Below are 17,692 nucleotides of genomic sequence, written 5' to 3'. Positions count from 1 at the left end.
CAAGTTCGATATCAAGTTCTGCCCTACCTAATAAGTACCACAGCGGACATAGCATATATTGTCATTCTCATTTTTAAGTGTTTTACCTTCATCATAGACATACTAAACTCTAACAACATGAAGACATGTTACTAAATAACATATCAAGTCGGAGATATCAAGTTTGCCATACCACGGGACCGTGCAAGTTCGGCAAAGCGACCCCTATTTCTACGCTCTGTACTTTTATTCGCACTTTTAATTATATTGGCCAATTATATTAGTCCTGGTTATTGGATAATTGTCAAGGCCATAGTCGAAAAAAATAATAAGAAGAAAAAATAAGATGCAGGTTATGTTATGCAAACGTAAACAATTGTATATAGTAAATAAAATTAGTTATTAAAATGCAGTACTGCAAGCAAAATACAATTAATTAAATTTACCTTATATAATAATTGCATATCATATCAATATTGTGGAGCAATATATAATTTTTCTGCTTCAATGACAGAAGGTATGAAATATACGTCAATTTGACAATTTTAATTGACAATATGAATTATTTAAGATAGTTGCAATATTTCTCCGCGACTCGCGCACGGTCGTTTCTTGTTTCCCTTCCAAGTACTTGCACACCGCGAAATATTGTTCTTGTTATAATTTATATTCTCATTCTAAAGTTACGGTCAGTCATTCGCTGTAGGTATATTAATTTGATTCTGGTCCATTGGCTTTATTGTTTTTGACATGGCTTTATGTGATTTTTTTCCAATTGAGCTTTTAAGATTGATGGCGCTGTAGTTAAACTTAAGCTTGGTAGTGATTCTTGGTAATATTAAAAATAAACTTAATAAAGTTTTCCCATTCATTCATTACTTCGTCTTCCAAATAGAATGTATGACCTTCATTATTCGTCAGTCCCTTCAGTATTCCCCTTGTGCTCTTCAGTAATGTCTTTTATTTTCGTATGGTTGTTGAATTTGTGACATTTTCGTTGAAGTTCTTCTACTTTCTTACATCTTTCTCTCATCCACAACTCTTGATTTTTCGCTTCATTGATTTTTCTTCGACTTAAATGATGTTTTCGGATATGTTTTGGATTCTCTCTATTTTTTATGCTACTTTATTTTCCCCATCATTTCCATTATTTTATCTGGCATCCACGCTGGCATGTTATACTTAGTGAATGTTTCACTTTGTCTGTATTGATGATACATACCTACCTACCACTTTTTATGTTAACGCATTTCTTTACCACTCTTGGTACATTGTTATCTTATGTGAAAAATTATAAGCAAATTGTGGTCAAAGGCTGCGTCGGAACATTATGTCTTGGTGCATTTAATGCGTTTCGGAATTATATTGTAAAGTCTGATCTAATCCATTTGTTTACGTACTAGACTACCATGACCATCTCTCGTTATCTAGTCTTGATTGTAATTTCCGTATTCTTAATGTGGACGATGCACCTAGGAAATGATAAGGCACACGTGTGGTCTGGTTAATTTTATACACTGTGTCCGTAAAGTATGGAACAAATTATTTTTTAGCTAAACAGACCATTTTAAGAAATAATCCTAAAACACGTCGATTTTTGATTTTAATTTACCGTATTTTAAAATAATATTCTAATATACAGGGTGAATTACTTTCGAGTAATGACGTCACCGTCATTTTTTTTAAATGGAACACCCCCATTTTGTCTCAATTTTCGGATTACACTAGCTGAGCTGATTCCAAAAATGTATCAAATGTTGATTCAAATTGGTACAGGGTGGACAAAAATACAATAGTTTTGTGTGTGCTCATAAAAGTAACGCGTTAGTTAAATTAACAATATCAAAAATACTTATTGTCCAGCGGACAGAATATGAAAGACATTATTTCTTATCAGTGTAAAAGAAACATAGTAGGCTATGTTTTTGTTAAATGTCATTATTTGTTTAGTAATTTATTGATGTTCAGTGACAGTTTAGTACTACAATATTTTTGGTATTGGTGAATGTTTTAATTATTGCTTAGATTTAATTTGAAGTAGAAATGGAGTCAAGTGTAAAGCAAAAAATTGAAATACTTTGATGATGATTGGGTATGGAGACAGATCGCGAACTCAGATGGAAGTGTGCAATTTGTTTAATGATAAATATCCAGAAAGACCTATAACGCGTTCAACAGTCAGTAAGATTGAAAAGAAATTTCGAGAAACTGGTACGGTTGAAAATGCACGGAAATCAGGTCGTCCCTCTGCAAATTCTGATACAGCATTAGATGTTTTACTTAGTTTTGAAGACGATTCGCACACTTCTGTTCGTAAAGTTAGTCGCGATATCGGTGTTAGCAAAACAATGGTACACAAACTATTAAAGCTTGAAAAATGGCATCCTTATAAAATCAAACTTGTGCAGGAATTAAACGAAGATGATCCCAATAGAAGAATTAAATTTTGCGAAGCAATGATGGATAACTGCCACCGAGACCCTCTCTTGGTACAAAACATTATTTTTTCTGATAAGGCCACTTTCACGTTAAATGGCGAGGTTATCCGTCAGAATTGTAGATACATCATACACAATACTCGCAAAAGGTAAATGTATGGGCTGGAATTGTAAGAAATCGAATCATCGGACAATCGGACCCTACTTTATCGAAGGTAATTTAAACGAGGCAACGTACCTTGAGTTTTTAAGTGGGTATCTCGTACCTACTTTACGTAATTTGTTTCCCAGCAGACGTAATCCTGGAGGATTTGATGAAAGTTTATGGTTTCAACAGGATGGTGCACCTCCACATTATGCTGCAGATGTTAGAAGGTACCTAGATGAAATTTTTCCGAACAGGTGGATTGGTAGACGTGGACCTATTGAATGGCCAGCGACGTCACCAGATTTCAATCCTATGGATTATTTTATGTGGGGCCATCTGAAGAATGTTGTGTATCAAACGAAACCAGCAAATATTCAAGAATTAAAACAGAGAATTCGGACAGCAATAAACAATATTTCTCAAGACACAATAAACAAGCTTCAACAAGAATTTGTACAACGTTTGGGTTACTGTCAAATACAGCAAGGGCTACAGTTCGAACATTTATAAAGTCATGTGTTTCATCATATTCTGTCCGCTAGACAATAAGTATTTTTGATAATATTGTTAATTTAACTAACGCGTTACTTTATGAATACACACAAAACTATTGTATTTTTGTCCACCCTGTACCAATTTGAATCAACATGTGATACATTTTTGAAATCAGCTCAGCTAGAGTAATCCGAAAATTGCGACAAAATGGGGGTGTTCCATTTAAAAAAATAAAGGTGACGTCATTACTCGAAAGTAATTCACCCTGTATATTAGAATATTATTTTAAAATACGGTAAATTAAAATCAAAAATCGACGTGTTTCAGGATTATTTCTTAAAATGCTCTGTTTAGCTAAAAAATAATTTGTTCCATACTTTACGGACACAGTGTATAATAGTAGTTAATAAAAACGTAATGATCACTTGTATTTTAAAGATATGAACTTTGTAATAGTTAGCATCATTTACGGTAAAATACTTGTCAGTTCATAGACTTCTTATTTTTATTTTTACAGTTAAAACTTTACATTAGTCAAAATATGTAAATGAAAACCCAAACATCGTTAAATTCGTATTTAATCTAACTGAACTCCAAATAATATATAATATACAGGCCACCCACTTCTTGACCTTGTGGCATGTTCGTTATAATAATAAAACATATGTAAATTTTCTGCATTCAAGTGGGACATACATTAGTAATTATCGTATTTCCGTTAATATTACAATTATATGGTCCAAGAGCTGTGAGACATTTTTGAGTAGGTATTTTAGGCAACCTGAAAATTTTTCAGGTGACTCTTCCATGATAGCCTAATACAAAAATGCCGGTCTGGCTGGAGGGTAGCGGTTATTTTCCCCAAAAATCCCCCCCAAAGTTAAAAAAAGGGGTAAAAATTGTTATTACAAAAAATATCATTGACGTGACTTTAACGTAAATTTAAATATTCAAATATAAAGAAAATAAACAGGCCAGGCGATTTGAGGGCGATTTTAACTCTTCAAGATACTTGCATGGGCGCCCCAGGATTATTTTCAGGGGATGCATCTGAACTTCAGAAGATTTCATCTGAATCTGTACATACTATTAACGAGTATAAAATATGCAACTTTACATGCAAATCTATGTACATTCCTTCCGGACAGGGAAGTACAATTATTATTTTGACAGGGTATTTTTTAATATTAAAAATAAATATTCTAAAAAAGACAGGTTTTTTTTTGGTGAAATTTTCCAACTGCCATGTGATCGAACAAATTACGCGTACATATAAATGAAAAGCGCTATAGGTAAGCAGCAGTGTGAGAAAGAGCTTATACCGATAGCTGTTTGCGTCCTCTGTTGTACCTGAGCGAGTCCGTTCGCTCGAGAAAAATCACGTGACCTGGCGATCCCATGTTGTTGTGCCTCGAAACTTTAGAGTAATTATTATATATTATAATTTTTTAAGTAACTTTTTCTTAATCAAAGAAAAATAATACGTACTATACAATAGATTTTGCAAATATGATAGAAAAAGACAGATTTATTATTATAAATATATAGGTAGAAAAGTATAAAAGTATAAACTAAATTAATTCTGTGTGCGAATCTTGTACTTCTTCTTCAAACTCCTCATCTGAGCTTAAATATTCACTGTCTTCTTCTTCGTCAGACTCCCCTCGAGACTCAGATTCCTCTTCTACATGATCTGTAAATAGTTGTAATATGTATTTAGAATTAATTAAAAATTAATTAACGACAATTTAATTAAATTACTACGTATTCTCTGTCCTTTTATACGGAGTCGAAGCCTGGACAATCACGGGCGCATCTGAAGAAAGACTTGCCATTGTTAAGATGTGCTGTTATTGAATAATGTAAAAAATATCATGAACACAACACGTAACAAACACGGAAACATTAAGAAAGATGAAAAACGCAAAAGAAATACTCAACACTATAAAGGAAAGAAAAATGAGCCAAAATAAATATTCATTCTCTTCTTCTTCGTTCGTCTCCCCTCGAGACTCAGATTCCTCTTCTACCTGATCTGTAAATAGTTGTAAATATGTATTTAGAATTAATTAAAAATTAATTAGTGATTAATTAATTGAGTTGCTGCGTATTCTTACTTATATAACTAATACTTAATACTTTTCCTTATATTATAAAGTAGCTCATTTTTCTTTCTTTCATAGTGTTGAGTGTTTGTTTTGCCTTTTTTTATCTTTCTTAATGTTTCCGTGTTTGTTACGTGTTGCGTCCATGATATTTTTTTACATTATTCGATAACACCACATCTCAACAATGGCAAGTCTATCTTCAGATGCGCCCGTGATTGTCCAGGCTTCGACTTCGTATAAAAGGACAGAGAATACGTAGCAACTCAATTAATTAATCAGTAATTAATTTTTAATTAATTATAAATACATATTACAACTATTTACAGATCATGTAGAAGAGGAATCTGAGTTTCGAGGGGAGTTTGACGAAGAAGAAGACAGTGAATATTTAAGCTCAGATGAGGAGTTTGAAGAAGAAGTACAAGATTCGCACACAGAATTAATTTAGTTTATACTTTTATACTTTTCTACCTATAACTTTTTTAATAATATATCTGTCTTTTTCTATCATATTTGCAAAATCTATTGTATAGTACCTATTATTTTCCTTTAATTAAGAAAAAGTTACTTAAAAAACTATAATATATAATAGTTACTCTGACGTTTCGAGGCACAACAACATGGGATCGCCAGGTCACGTGATTTTTCTCGAGTGAACGGACTCGCTCAGGTACAACAGAGGATGCAAACAGCTATCGGTATACGCTCTTTCTCACACTCCTGCTTACCTATAGCGCTTTTAATTTATATGCACGCGTAATTTGTTCGATCACATGGCAGTTGGAAAATTTCACCAAAAAAAACCTGTCTTTTTAGAATAATTATTTTTAATATTAAAAAATACCCTGTCAAAATAATAATTGTACTTCCCTGTCCGGAAGGAATGTACATAGCTTTTCATGTATAGTTGTATATTTTATACTCGTTAATAGTATGTACAGATTCAGATGAAATCTTCTGAAGTTCAGATGCATCCCCTGAAAATAATCCTGGGGCGCCCATGCAAGTATCTTGCAGAGTTAAAAATCGCCCTCAAATCGCCTGGCCTGTTTATTTTCTTTATATTTGAATATTTAAATTTACTTTAAAGTCACGTCAATGATATTTTTTGTAATAACAATTTTTACCCTTTTTTTAACTTTGGGGGGGATTTTTGGGGAAAATAACCGCTACCCTCCAGCCAGACCGGCATTTTTGTATTAGGCTATCATGGAAGAGTCACCTAAAAAATTTTCAGGTTGCCTAAAATACCTACTCAAAAATGTCTCACAGCTCTTATACTAATACGTTAGTCAGCCATGACTATATATTAAATATTAAATAATCAAAAACTAAATATTTCGCCATTTTCTCCATTCTTAAAGTTATCTTTTTTTGTCATTCCACTTATTCATCTAGGAATTCTTATTTCGCCACAAGTACCCCAACTGCCCAAAATTTAGTTTCGTACATCATAGCTGATCTTATGGCTGTTTTATACAATTTTCCATTCAGCTTCATTAGCATTTTTTTGTCATACAATACACCACCCGCTTCTTTTACTTCATATATCCAACCATAGTTCTACTGCATGCATCTTCAGCTGTTTCCCCATTACTCTGTAATACCTATCCTAGGTATTTAAAACTATTACTTTTTCATGTATAGTAACTGCACTCTTAAATGAACATTCCAGAGACTCTGTTTTTGTCCTACTAAGTTTTAAACTTTTCCTCATGAGCTTGTCCCCACTATTCCAGTTTTTCTTCTAAATCGCTTTCATTATTTCTTACTAACAATACATCATCAGGATATATCCAGCACCACGGAATGTTGCCCAGTAGTTTAGCTATGATCTGATTCAACAATAATGAACAAAATAAGGATAAAGCACCGATCCTTGGTGGATTAGCAACATCTGCGCAGTTTTCACAAGATTGCTAACCAAATATTGCTTGATATGCACCCAAACTTGGAACAGCAGCTAACGTTTTCGATCGTATCAGACCATCATCAGTGATACTTTTTGCATTTGTAAAAACCACTTACAAAATGGTATTAAAAACCTTTAATTTACATTTAAAATGTTAAATAACATTTGAAGAAGAAGAAGATTCGTAATATTGTAAAGAATGGCGGTACAGAGCCCAATTTGAGAAATATGTTTGTATGTGGAAATTACTCTATAATTAAATAAAATGTTACAAAAAAGAGTCTGTACCGCCATTAAAAAGAACAAAAAATACACTTTCTTCAAATAAACTTTTTTGTCACATGCCTAGATTTTGTGTCACATTGGAATTACTAAGAATCGATTATCTATAACAAGACATGGAAACATTTAGCGCGCCTGTAAGTATAATAATGATTGTTATTACAATATTGTGCCTTTGTTTTTGATAGTATAATGTCACTATCACTGTCGTACTGCCGACGCACTGTTGCCTCACTGTTGAAAGTTAGCTTAAGATGAAATGCGCTTAAGAAAAAAGAATGTGTGTGTACTTTGTACGCACGTAAGAAGTTATACTTCTATTATATGATTTAAACGAAATTAATATACTTTTTATTTATATTTTATTTAAATATTAAACTAATTTATGCTTAATACTTCTTAAACATTTTTATTAAAACAGTGCCAAAAATTAAAATAATAAAAGAATAAAACACACACAAACACATTAAAAATGCCACAAATGATTTCTGAACATTAATTGTCGGAAATTTTTTTAACTAAATACGTATTTTCTGAAAATAAAATTATATAATAAATATACTTACAATCATAAAATGTATAAAAAAAAATAAAAAAATAAAAGTTTTTATTGGGATTCGAACCAGCTATCAGCGCGGTTGGTATATTGGGGTTCATTCGCCTTAAACGCTTCGCCACGGAGGCAATGTGTCATTATGTGCGAATATCGACTAAATAAACGGATTAAGCTTTTGACATTTTTGAACTAAATTAAATTATTTTGATTTTGAATTGAAATGATTTAGAATTGAAAAAATACAACAAAACATAGAGTAAGAAAACAATATATTAGGTGAACATTGATAGAAATTTTGATGGTAATCAAATTATGTAAATAAAAGTATTACATACTATGTATTTTGGTAGGTTCAAATAGGTAGGTACTTATGATACATTTACAGTTATTACGTACCTGTTGCTTTTAAAAACTATTTAAATGTCACTACAATTATAAACTTTTTTGTTTCTGCCTTCACAACAATAAAACTAATATATTATACATTTGTTTACCTTCATATTGAACAATTATTTATTATTGACAGATCATTTCAACACCCAATCAGAGCCCGTATAACGACTAATACCATACTGTCGGTGTGCGCATGCGCGCAGATCAATATAAATTCACCCTCAATCGCAATCGCGCCTAAAGAAGTATAACTTCAAAAATATCTGATATAATGATTTATTTTTATTTTTTTTTCCAGCAACTGGGACAAGCAACTAGAAAAAGCCAAGAAAACAAACTCAAAACCAAGTTTACTGAAAGCCATTCTTATGACATATTGGTTAGAGTATTTGAAGTTAGGAATATTCGACATAACAACAGATTTAGTCCTTAGACTCATCCAACCATTAATGCTTGGAAAGCTGTTGGACCATTTTAAACCTGAAGCACAAGTTTCAAAAAATGAGGCACTCATGTATGCAGGAATCATAGTGGCTATAAACGTATTGAACTTTTTGATCGGAAATCAGTATATGGTAGAGGGTTTCCACAGTGGCATGAGGATAAGAGCAGCTTGTTGTGCTGTTATATATAGAAAGGTAATTTTAGAATATTAATCACTTCAAAATGCTTATTGGAAGTCATTTATTATTTTTTATTTATAGTGCAGTCACCGAAGGTGGATATGAGCTATTATCTCCGATTTCGTTCAACCTCCATGGATTTGCATGAAAATTGGTGAGTGGTTAGAGGATATCTCAAGGAACAAAGGTGACATGGTGCCAACTTGCGCTGTTACCCTGGGGGTGGATGCCACCCCTTCTCGGGGGTGAAAATTATTTTATTAAAAATACCCCATAATTAGATAGGGGGATAAATTCTAAGCAAAATTTGTTATATGAAGTTAATAAAATAAAATAAAGTTATTTGAGTTATTAAAGATCAAAGATTTTAATTTTTCGTGAGAAAAATGCATGTTTTTAACCGATTTTTCATAAGTAACTCAAAAACCATAAGTTTTAACAAAAAAGTTATTATTACCAAAATTGAAGCTAATAAAAATGAAATAAACTCATTACTAAAAAAACCTTCTAAAAGTGAGTTCTAGGTAATTGAATGTATCTTTTTTTCGGCGAGTACCCAAATCTAAGTATTCAAGCTTAAATTACGGGAAAATGATGCATTTTGTAACATAAACTTATTAAATATTTTTGAATGTACTTAGAAATATCTATCAAATGAGATCCCGAACAAGTTGAGAGCATTAAAATTTCTACTCCAAAAATTTTTCACACTTTATCTTTTAAAAAATTTTAATAACTCCGTTAATTTTTAAGATATTAGGTTCACGTTAAAAATGTTTAAAAGATAATTCCAAAGGCTATTAAAACACGTTGAATTTAATCTTTTAAACCCCTTACTTTTTTAAAAATCAAAGGTTAAATGACCACGGTTACATGGTTCTCGCAGCAAAATTTAAGCTTTAAATGTTTCTATCTCGGTTATTTTTCACCCTACAGAAATAGTAAGACAGGTAATAGTTATTTCCCTAACAAGTGCAGAAAGTCATTCTTTTCCGCACGCGACTGCAGTTTGCCGAACGACGCGAAGCGGGAGTTCGGCAAGCAGTCGAGTGCGGAAAAGAGACTTTCTGCAAGAGTTAGGAACAATATTTTTTCTAAGAGTCTTTAAAAAATTACCAAATCTTAATCAATTAAAAAATAAAAAATGAATAACCATTTTCAATTTCGTTGCAAAACGAAAATACAGCCGAACCATATTCCAGTCCAATCAGAGAGTGCTGCAAGCACCTCTACCGGTTTCGAAACTTATTAGTCTCTCATCAGGAGGCACATATGCTGCTCTCCCTGATCCAACCAAAACATACCCCAGCGTGCAGTCCCGAATTGCAACGAACGAAATGGCATAGATGCCCTAGCGGCAACTGCTAGCAAAAGACTAAGTTTTCACTCTAATGGCATATAACATATCCCACCAGAATGAAAACAATGGGAACCTTCTCTGGTTACACCTCCGAGGCTTCTACAATTTGCAAGCCATACGGATGCTGAGACTAAGGAAGATGAGGGAATTCTACAATTTACAATTCACGTCACATCTGCTCAGCGCGGTAAAGTTCCAACGAGACTGGTTCCCTTCATACTCCACACAGAGTAAATGTAAATAAAAAATGAATAACCATTTTCAATTTCGTTGCAAAACGAAAATACAGCCGAACCATATTCCAGTCCAATCAGAGAGTGCTGCAAGCACCTCTACCGGTTTCGAAACTTATTAGTCTCTCATCAGGAGGCACATATGCTGCTCTCCCTGATCCAACCAAAACATACCCCAGCGTGCAGTCCCGAATTGCAACGAACGAAATGGCATAGATGCCCTAGCGGCAACTGCTAGCAAAAGACTAAGTTTTCACTCTAATGGCATATAACATATCCCACCAGAATGAAAACAATGGGAACCTTCTCTGGTTACACCTCCGAGGCTTCTACAATTTGCAAGCCATACGGATGCTGAGACTAAGGAAGATGAGGGAATTCTACAATTTACAATTCACGTCACATCTGCTCAGCGCGGTAAAGTTCCAACGAGACTGGTTCCCTTCATACTCCACACAGAGTAAATGTAAATAAAAAATGAATAACCATTTTCAATTTCGTTGCAAAACGAAAATACAGCCGAACCATATTCCAGTCCAATCAGAGAGTGCTGCAAGCACCTCTACCGGTTTCGAAACTTATTAGTCTCTCATCAGGAGGCACATATGCTGCTCTCCCTGATCCAACCAAAACATACCCCAGCGTGCAGTCCCGAATTGCAACGAACGAAATGGCATAGATGCCCTAGCGGCAACTGCTAGCAAAAGACTAAGTTTTCACTCTAATGGCATATAACATATCCCACCAGAATGAAAACAATGGGAACCTTCTCTGGTTACACCTCCGAGGCTTCTACAATTTGCAAGCCATACGGATGCTGAGACTAAGGAAGATGAGGGAATTCTACAATTTACAATTCACGTCACATCTGCTCAGCGCGGTAAAGTTCCAACGAGACTGGTTCCCTTCATACTCCACACAGAGTAAATGTAAATAAAAAATGAATAACCATTTTCAATTTCGTTGCAAAACGAAAATACAGCCGAACCATATTCCAGTCCAATCAGAGAGTGCTGCAAGCACCTCTACCGGTTTCGAAACTTATTAGTCTCTCATCAGGAGGCACATATGCTGCTCTCCCTGATCCAACCAAAACATACCCCAGCGTGCAGTCCCGAATTGCAACGAACGAAATGGCATAGATGCCCTAGCGGCAACTGCTAGCAAAAGACTAAGTTTTCACTCTAATGGCATATAACATATCCCACCAGAATGAAAACAATGGGAACCTTCTCTGGTTACACCTCCGAGGCTTCTACAATTTGCAAGCCATACGGATGCTGAGACTAAGGAAGATGAGGGAATTCTACAATTTACAATTCACGTCACATCTGCTCAGCGCGGTAAAGTTCCAACGAGACTGGTTCCCTTCATACTCCACACAGAGTAAATGTAAATAAAAAATGAATAACCATTTTCAATTTCGTTGCAAAACGAAAATACAGCCGAACCATATTCCAGTCCAATCAGAGAGTGCTGCAAGCACCTCTACCGGTTTCGAAACTTATTAGTCTCTCATCAGGAGGCACATATGCTGCTCTCCCTGATCCAACCAAAACATACCCCAGCGTGCAGTCCCGAATTGCAACGAACGAAATGGCATAGATGCCCTAGCGGCAACTGCTAGCAAAAGACTAAGTTTTCACTCTAATGGCATATAACATATCCCACCAGAATGAAAACAATGGGAACCTTCTCTGGTTACACCTCCGAGGCTTCTACAATTTGCAAGCCATACGGATGCTGAGACTAAGGAAGATGAGGGAATTCTACAATTTACAATTCACGTCACATCTGCTCAGCGCGGTAAAGTTCCAACGAGACTGGTTCCCTTCATACTCCACACAGAGTAAATGTAAATAAAAAATGAATAACCATTTTCAATTTCGTTGCAAAACGAAAATACAGCCGAACCATATTCCAGTCCAATCAGAGAGTGCTGCAAGCACCTCTACCGGTTTCGAAACTTATTAGTCTCTCATCAGGAGGCACATATGCTGCTCTCCCTGATCCAACCAAAACATACCCCAGCGTGCAGTCCCGAATTGCAACGAACGAAATGGCATAGATGCCCTAGCGGCAACTGCTAGCAAAAGACTAAGTTTTCACTCTAATGGCATATAACATATCCCACCAGAATGAAAACAATGGGAACCTTCTCTGGTTACACCTCCGAGGCTTCTACAATTCGTTCGTTGCAATTCGGGACTGCACGCTGGGGTATGTTTTGGTTGGATCAGGGAGAGCAGCATATGTGCCTCCTGATGAGAGACTAATAAGTTTCGAAACCGGTAGAGGTGCTTGCAGCACTCTCTGATTGGACTGGAATATGGTTCGGCTGTATTTTCGTTTTGCAACGAAATTGAAAATGGTTATTCATTTTTTATTTACATTTACTCTGTGTGGAGTATGAAGGGAACCAGTCTCGTTGGAACTTTACCGCGCTGAGCAGATGTGACGTGAATTGTAAATTGTAGAATTCCCTCATCTTCCTTAGTCTCAGCATCCGTATGGCTTGCAAATTGTAGAAGCCTCGGAGGTGTAACCAGAGAAGGTTCCCATTGTTTTCATTCTGGTGGGATATGTTATATGCCATTAGAGTGAAAACTTAGTCTTTTGCTAGCAGTTGCCGCTAGGGCATCTATGCCATTTCGTTCGTTGCAATTCGGGACTGCACGCTGGGGTATGTTTTGGTTGGATCAGGGAGAGCAGCATATGTGCCTCCTGATGAGAGACTAATAAGTTTCGAAACCGGTAGAGGTGCTTGCAGCACTCTCTGATTGGACTGGAATATGGTTCGGCTGTATTTTCGTTTTGCAACGAAATTGAAAATGGTTATTCATTTTTTATTTACATTTACTCTGTGTGGAGTATGAAGGGAACCAGTCTCGTTGGAACTTTACCGCGCTGAGCAGATGTGACGTGAATTGTAAATTGTAGAATTCCCTCATCTTCCTTAGTCTCAGCATCCGTATGGCTTGCAAATTGTAGAAGCCTCGGAGGTGTAACCAGAGAAGGTTCCCATTGTTTTCATTCTGGTGGGATATGTTATATGCCATTAGAGTGAAAACTTAGTCTTTTGCTAGCAGTTGCCGCTAGGGCATCTATGCCATTTCGTTCGTTGCAATTCGGGACTGCACGCTGGGGTATGTTTTGGTTGGATCAGGGAGAGCAGCATATGTGCCTCCTGATGAGAGACTAATAAGTTTCGAAACCGGTAGAGGTGCTTGCAGCACTCTCTGATTGGACTGGAATATGGTTCGGCTGTATTTTCGTTTTGCAACGAAATTGAAAATGGTTATTCATTTTTTATTTACATTTACTCTGTGTGGAGTATGAAGGGAACCAGTCTCGTTGGAACTTTACCGCGCTGAGCAGATGTGACGTGAATTGTAAATTGTAGAATTCCCTCATCTTCCTTAGTCTCAGCATCCGTATGGCTTGCAAATTGTAGAAGCCTCGGAGGTGTAACCAGAGAAGGTTCCCATTGTTTTCATTCTGGTGGGATATGTTATATGCCATTAGAGTGAAAACTTAGTCTTTTGCTAGCAGTTGCCGCTAGGGCATCTATGCCATTTCGTTCGTTGCAATTCGGGACTGCACGCTGGGGTATGTTTTGGTTGGATCAGGGAGAGCAGCATATGTGCCTCCTGATGAGAGACTAATAAGTTTCGAAACCGGTAGAGGTGCTTGCAGCACTCTCTGATTGGACTGGAATATGGTTCGGCTGTATTTTCGTTTTGCAACGAAATTGAAAATGGTTATTCATTTTTTATTTACATTTACTCTGTGTGGAGTATGAAGGGAACCAGTCTCGTTGGAACTTTACCGCGCTGAGCAGATGTGACGTGAATTGTAAATTGTAGAATTCCCTCATCTTCCTTAGTCTCAGCATCCGTATGGCTTGCAAATTGTAGAAGCCTCGGAGGTGTAACCAGAGAAGGTTCCCATTGTTTTCATTCTGGTGGGATATGTTATATGCCATTAGAGTGAAAACTTAGTCTTTTGCTAGCAGTTGCCGCTAGGGCATCTATGCCATTTCGTTCGTTGCAATTCGGGACTGCACGCTGGGGTATGTTTTGGTTGGATCAGGGAGAGCAGCATATGTGCCTCCTGATGAGAGACTAATAAGTTTCGAAACCGGTAGAGGTGCTTGCAGCACTCTCTGATTGGACTGGAATATGGTTCGGCTGTATTTTCGTTTTGCAACGAAATTGAAAATGGTTATTCATTTTTTATTTACATTTACTCTGTGTGGAGTATGAAGGGAACCAGTCTCGTTGGAACTTTACCGCGCTGAGCAGATGTGACGTGAATTGTAAATTGTAGAATTCCCTCATCTTCCTTAGTCTCAGCATCCGTATGGCTTGCAAATTGTAGAAGCCTCGGAGGTGCAACCAGAGAAGGTTCCCATTGTTTTCATTCTGGTGGGATATGTTATATGCCATTAGAGTGAAAACTTAGTCTCTTAATCAATTAATTTAATTAATATGAAAATACATACACAAATTAATTCTTTAACAAGGTTGTCAAAACCAAACTTTCAATATAATTAGTTAGCATGATGACGATCTTGGTTTCCATGAAGATGATTCAAAATGACTGTTATTGTCTACCGATTTGACTTTCGAATATTATGTCAATAGTATATTACTTTATGAGGCGGAGAAGCATGACTTTTCTTGACGCGCCCGATATTACGCCCCGAACGAAGTGAGGCGCGTAATAGAGGGCAAGTCAAGAAAAGTCGCTTCTTTGCCGAATAAAGTATACTATTTTTTCTTCAAACGTAGCAAAATCTAGAATGCCTCAAACGACATGGGGGCTGGAAATCAAGCACGGTTGCCGAAGGATATATAGAGGATTCAATAAGAAATAAGAACGATAATGCTCAAAAAATTTTAAACCCTCATGACTCGCCAACATCGGGAATGATTGCTGAAAGTTGTGCTCGACCATCAGTATCATCAACAATTACCAATGCGTATCAAGAGTCGGGAACATTTTTGCACGGTTTCAATTTTGAAAATGCCTCATTAACTAATTGTACTTTTAATATTACTATAAATAAAAATGATGTTTAATTGTTGTTAATGACATTTGTATTGTTGCTTTGTGACATGTTTCATATTGTTGCCATGACAACATTTTTCCCTCTGCCGTAAAGAAATGGGAAAAAAACTGCTGCCGGCGGAGACATCAAACTTTGACAGGATCAAGTTAGATAAGTAATGTCATCATTATTTGACGTTTGAAGAAAAAATAATTTTATTTCATCGAATTTTCGCGTTAATTTCATTAAAACAGGAACACAATAAGATATATTTGAAATAAATTAGTAAATAATATCTAAATATTAGTTTATTGCATGTATTATAATTACTTTAAGGCCATATTAACATATCTAAATTAACACGCGTGCGGAAAAGTAAAAACCGCGTGAGGAAAAGTAACACGTGTGCGGAAAAGTAACACGCTTGCGGAAAAGTGAAACTTTCTAAACTAAAATGCGTGCGCGAAAGTAGACATTTTTGCAAGCTCGTAGAAAAATATTTTACATAGAAAAAACTAAAATTTAGTTATATTATTATTTTTTACGTTTATGAGTATTTTTAATTCTGATTTTCTTTAAATTATACCTTTTTCAAAAATATGCATTCTAAACCGGTGAAAATTGTTGAAATCATTACTTATGCTAATACAAAGAAACTTTTGTGAGGATTACTATAAATTTTAATTTTTGTGGAAATAGCGTATGTTTTATTTTTCACTTTTTCCTAAAAAATTCGAAGGAGTTCTCTTATTTTCATCATAACTTGCTTAATTTTGATGCTATTGACTTCTTCTGAAGCTCATTTGATCGGTACTCTAAAGTACTTCGACAAGTGTTTGGCATTTACATTTTATAAATTGCATCGTTTTCCCGATATTTAAGCTTGAATACTTAGATTTAAGTACTCGTCGAAAAAAATATACATTTAATTACCCATAACTCACTTTGAATTAACATTAGTTAAGTTATTTATATGAAGAGTGTATTAAATTTTTTATTATCTTCAATTTTAGGAATTATAATTTTTTTGTAAAAGCTCATAGTTTTTGAGTTATACGTGAAAAACAGCTTTAAAGCATGCATTTTTTTACGAAAAAATAAAATCTTTGATCTTTAATAACTCAAAAAGTGTTGATTTACTCTAAAGTACTTCGACAAGTATTTGGCAGGTATATTTTATAAAATGCATCGTTTTCCCGTTATTTAAGCTTGAATACTTAGATTTTAGTACTCGTCGAAAAAAATATACATACATTTAATTACCCATAACTCACTTTGAATTAACATTTGTTAAGTTCTTTATATAAAGAGTGTATTAAATTTTTTATTATTTTCAATTTTAGGAATTACAATTTTTTTGTAAAAGCTCATAGTTTTTGACTTATACGTGAAAAACAGCTTTAAAACATGCATTTTTTTACGAAAAATAAAATCTTTGATCTTTAATAACTCAGAAAGTGTTGATTTATGTTAATAACTTTATATAACAAATTTTGCTTAGAATTTGTGTCTCTATCGATTTGTATTATTATTTTTAATATCATAATTTTAACCCCCGGAAAGGGGTGGCATCCACCCCCAGGGTAAAAGCGCAAGTTGGCATCATGTCAATTTTCATGAAAATCGATGGAGGCTCAATGAAATCGGAGGTGAAAACCTTCAGTGACTGCACTATTATAAGGAATGATTTATACCAGAATCATGTAATTTACTTTACAGGGACCTGACTATATGCTGTGTAGTGTTGCCCAAATGCAAGACCAAGACGAGACTTAGACAGTCTTGGTCTTGGTCTTGCTCCAGTACACCTAGTCTTGGTCTTGGTCTTGGTATTGCACTCCCGGTCTTGGTATTAGTCTTGGTCTTGCAGCAAGTGTCTTGCAAGTCTCGCAGTTGCCTATAAGCCGATTGCATATCTTTGAACAACGTAACAGAGAGGTACATTTTAAGCTGGAATATCATAGCCATAGTAAAGACCAGCGAAATTAATAAATATCTAGACCAGCGGTTCTCAATCTGTGGTGCATGTACCACTGGTGGTACATAATATGTATCATTATTTACGGTGGTACACAAAACGCAAAAAAAAGCCAATATCAGCACCACAATTAT

General features: G+C 35.2%; 1 protein-coding gene across 1 annotated transcript in view; it reads left to right on the top strand.

Annotated features, from left to right (window-relative positions):
* The window catches only part of LOC114329883 (ATP-binding cassette sub-family C member 4), an 89,335-nt gene that overhangs the window by 29,388 nt on the left and 42,255 nt on the right, over nt 1-17,692 (top strand). The window contains exon 4 of the mRNA XM_050655872.1: nt 8,610-8,949. Coding sequence (XP_050511829.1) covers nt 8,610-8,949 — 340 coding nt within the window. The remainder of the gene's footprint in view (nt 1-8,609; nt 8,950-17,692) is intronic.

Source organism: Diabrotica virgifera, chromosome 7, assembly GCF_917563875.1.
Source record: "Diabrotica virgifera virgifera chromosome 7, PGI_DIABVI_V3a".
In the NCBI taxonomy this organism is placed as follows: Eukaryota; Metazoa; Arthropoda; class Insecta; order Coleoptera; family Chrysomelidae; genus Diabrotica; species Diabrotica virgifera.
This window is presented reverse-complemented; position numbering and strand designations above follow the sequence as displayed.